The sequence below is a fragment of the Myotis davidii genome, unplaced genomic scaffold (assembly GCF_000327345.1).
Source record: "Myotis davidii unplaced genomic scaffold, ASM32734v1 scaffold1298, whole genome shotgun sequence".
Lineage (NCBI taxonomy): Eukaryota > Metazoa > Chordata > Mammalia > Chiroptera > Vespertilionidae > Myotis > Myotis davidii.
The window spans coordinates 1,073-2,807 of record NW_006288972.1 but is presented as its reverse complement, the minus strand read 5'-3'; the positions used below and the strand labels follow the sequence as shown (position 1 = coordinate 2,807).

The 1,735-nt window shown below is 59.7% G+C and overlaps 1 protein-coding gene across 1 annotated transcript in view; it reads left to right on the top strand.

Annotated features, from left to right (window-relative positions):
• The window catches only part of LOC102751704 (amiloride-sensitive amine oxidase [copper-containing]), an 8,223-nt gene that overhangs the window by 6,006 nt on the left and 482 nt on the right, over window positions 1–1,735 (top strand). The window contains exon 3 of the mRNA XM_015562283.1: window positions 601–960. Within this exon, the coding sequence (XP_015417769.1) occupies window positions 601–960 (360 nt within the window). The remainder of the gene's footprint in view (window positions 1–600; window positions 961–1,735) is intronic.

Sequence of the window (1,735 nt, the reverse complement as noted above, 5' to 3'; positions counted from 1 at the left end):
GGGTGTGGCAGCCTGGACCCTGTCCCTGCCTTGGGGCTTGGCTGACCCCTAGGTCGGGTGGGAGGGTAGAAAGGTGCACTCAGGGTAGCAGAGAGGACACTGCCTCGATGTCAGCAAGGTCGTTGCTGCCTGGCACCTGGAGGTGGACGCAGCACCATTGGGGTTACTCACTGTGTCTCCTGGGTTAATGGTATCACCGCAGCATAGGCCTCATGGCAGGATGTGGCTTGACATCAAGTCAGAACCACCCCCAGAACCAGACACGTGGCTCCCTTTCCTAACCCCGCCCTCCCCACCCAGCTCAGCCCACTTCATCCAAGCCCTGGGCACAGCAGGTGGTAGACACAGACCCTGCCTGGGGAAAGATGGCCGCCCCTCTCTGGGGCTGCAGGACAGCCCAAAGCCTGGGACCCTGGGCTCAAAGAAACTGCCCACAGTCCCACCGCAACCACCGCAGCTGTGGTGAGCTATCGCATCGACCTCTGGTTCCCCTGTAGGTTTTTGTGTTTAATCCCTTCCTCCCCATGCCACCGCTGGCTCCATGGGAACCCCCGACACCCCCTTCGCCCCTGATGGTTTGCTGCTGGACGTGGTCTGGGGTGGAGAACCCAGTGTAAAATGGGGGGAGGGGTACTTTGGGTGCTGGATCCTCATTCTGCATCTCCCTTCACACCCGCAGGCACCAAGAATAGCTTCCAGACGCTGGGCATGAAGCTAGAAAACATCACCAACCCCTGGAGCCCGGAGCACCGGCTGGTCCAGCCAACCCTAGAGCAGACGGGGTACTCCCGTGAGCGCCAGGCAGCCTTCCGCTTCGGACGGACTCTGCCCAAGTACCTGCTGTTCACCAGCCCGAAGGAGAACCGCTGGGGCCACCAGCGCAGCTACTGGTTGCAGATCCACTCCATGGCTGAGCAGGTGCTGCCGCCTGGCTGGCAGGAGGAGCGGGCTTTCACCTGGGCCAGGTGAGGAGGCCTGGGAAGCTGGGCGGGCTGGGAGAGGCTCTACTTTCACCTGGGCCAGGTGAGGAGGCCTGGGAAGTTGGGGGCCGGGATGACTGGAGGCCCTGCCCTATGTTTCCCTGAACCACGTCCAGCCCTGACAGGGGTGAACTCTCACCGAAGCTTTATTTTATGTCAGATCACACAAAGCAAAGCAAGGGGAGTAGTCAACATGTGTAAATGTTCTTGCGAGTTTCAAATCTATTTCCCTACTCGAGCCTTCTTTTGGCAGCACTTACTGCACCTCCCACAGCCCATTAGCTACCTAGGACAAAGGGAGGACTCTAAGGTCAAGCTTAATTGTGCTAGGAGGGCTCTGCCCTCCAAGCTGGGACTTGTATGTGGCTCTGCCACAGCTCAGTCCAAGGCTTGACTCTATTACCTCTCCCTACATTTCCCTGTGCCTGGGGTAGCTATGGTTCTGTCTGAGAATCTGGGTCTGTGTGGCAGTGTGTGTGAGTGTGCATGCATGTGTGTGCGTGTGTGTGTGTGTGTGTGTGTGTTACAGGGCATGGCTCTGTGTTTGAGGAGGGGAGTGGAAGGCCTGTTCTGAGCACCTGAGCCCCCGCTGACCCTGGGTCAGACAGACAGGCTCCCAAGACATGATGTGGAAATCGGGGAAAGCCACGTCACCAACCCTGCACATGTGCCCCGGGAGGGGCTGGGCCACCCCCATGCCCAGAGCCACCTGGCTGCTCTGCCCGGCAGGTACCCCCTGGCAGTGACCAAGGAGC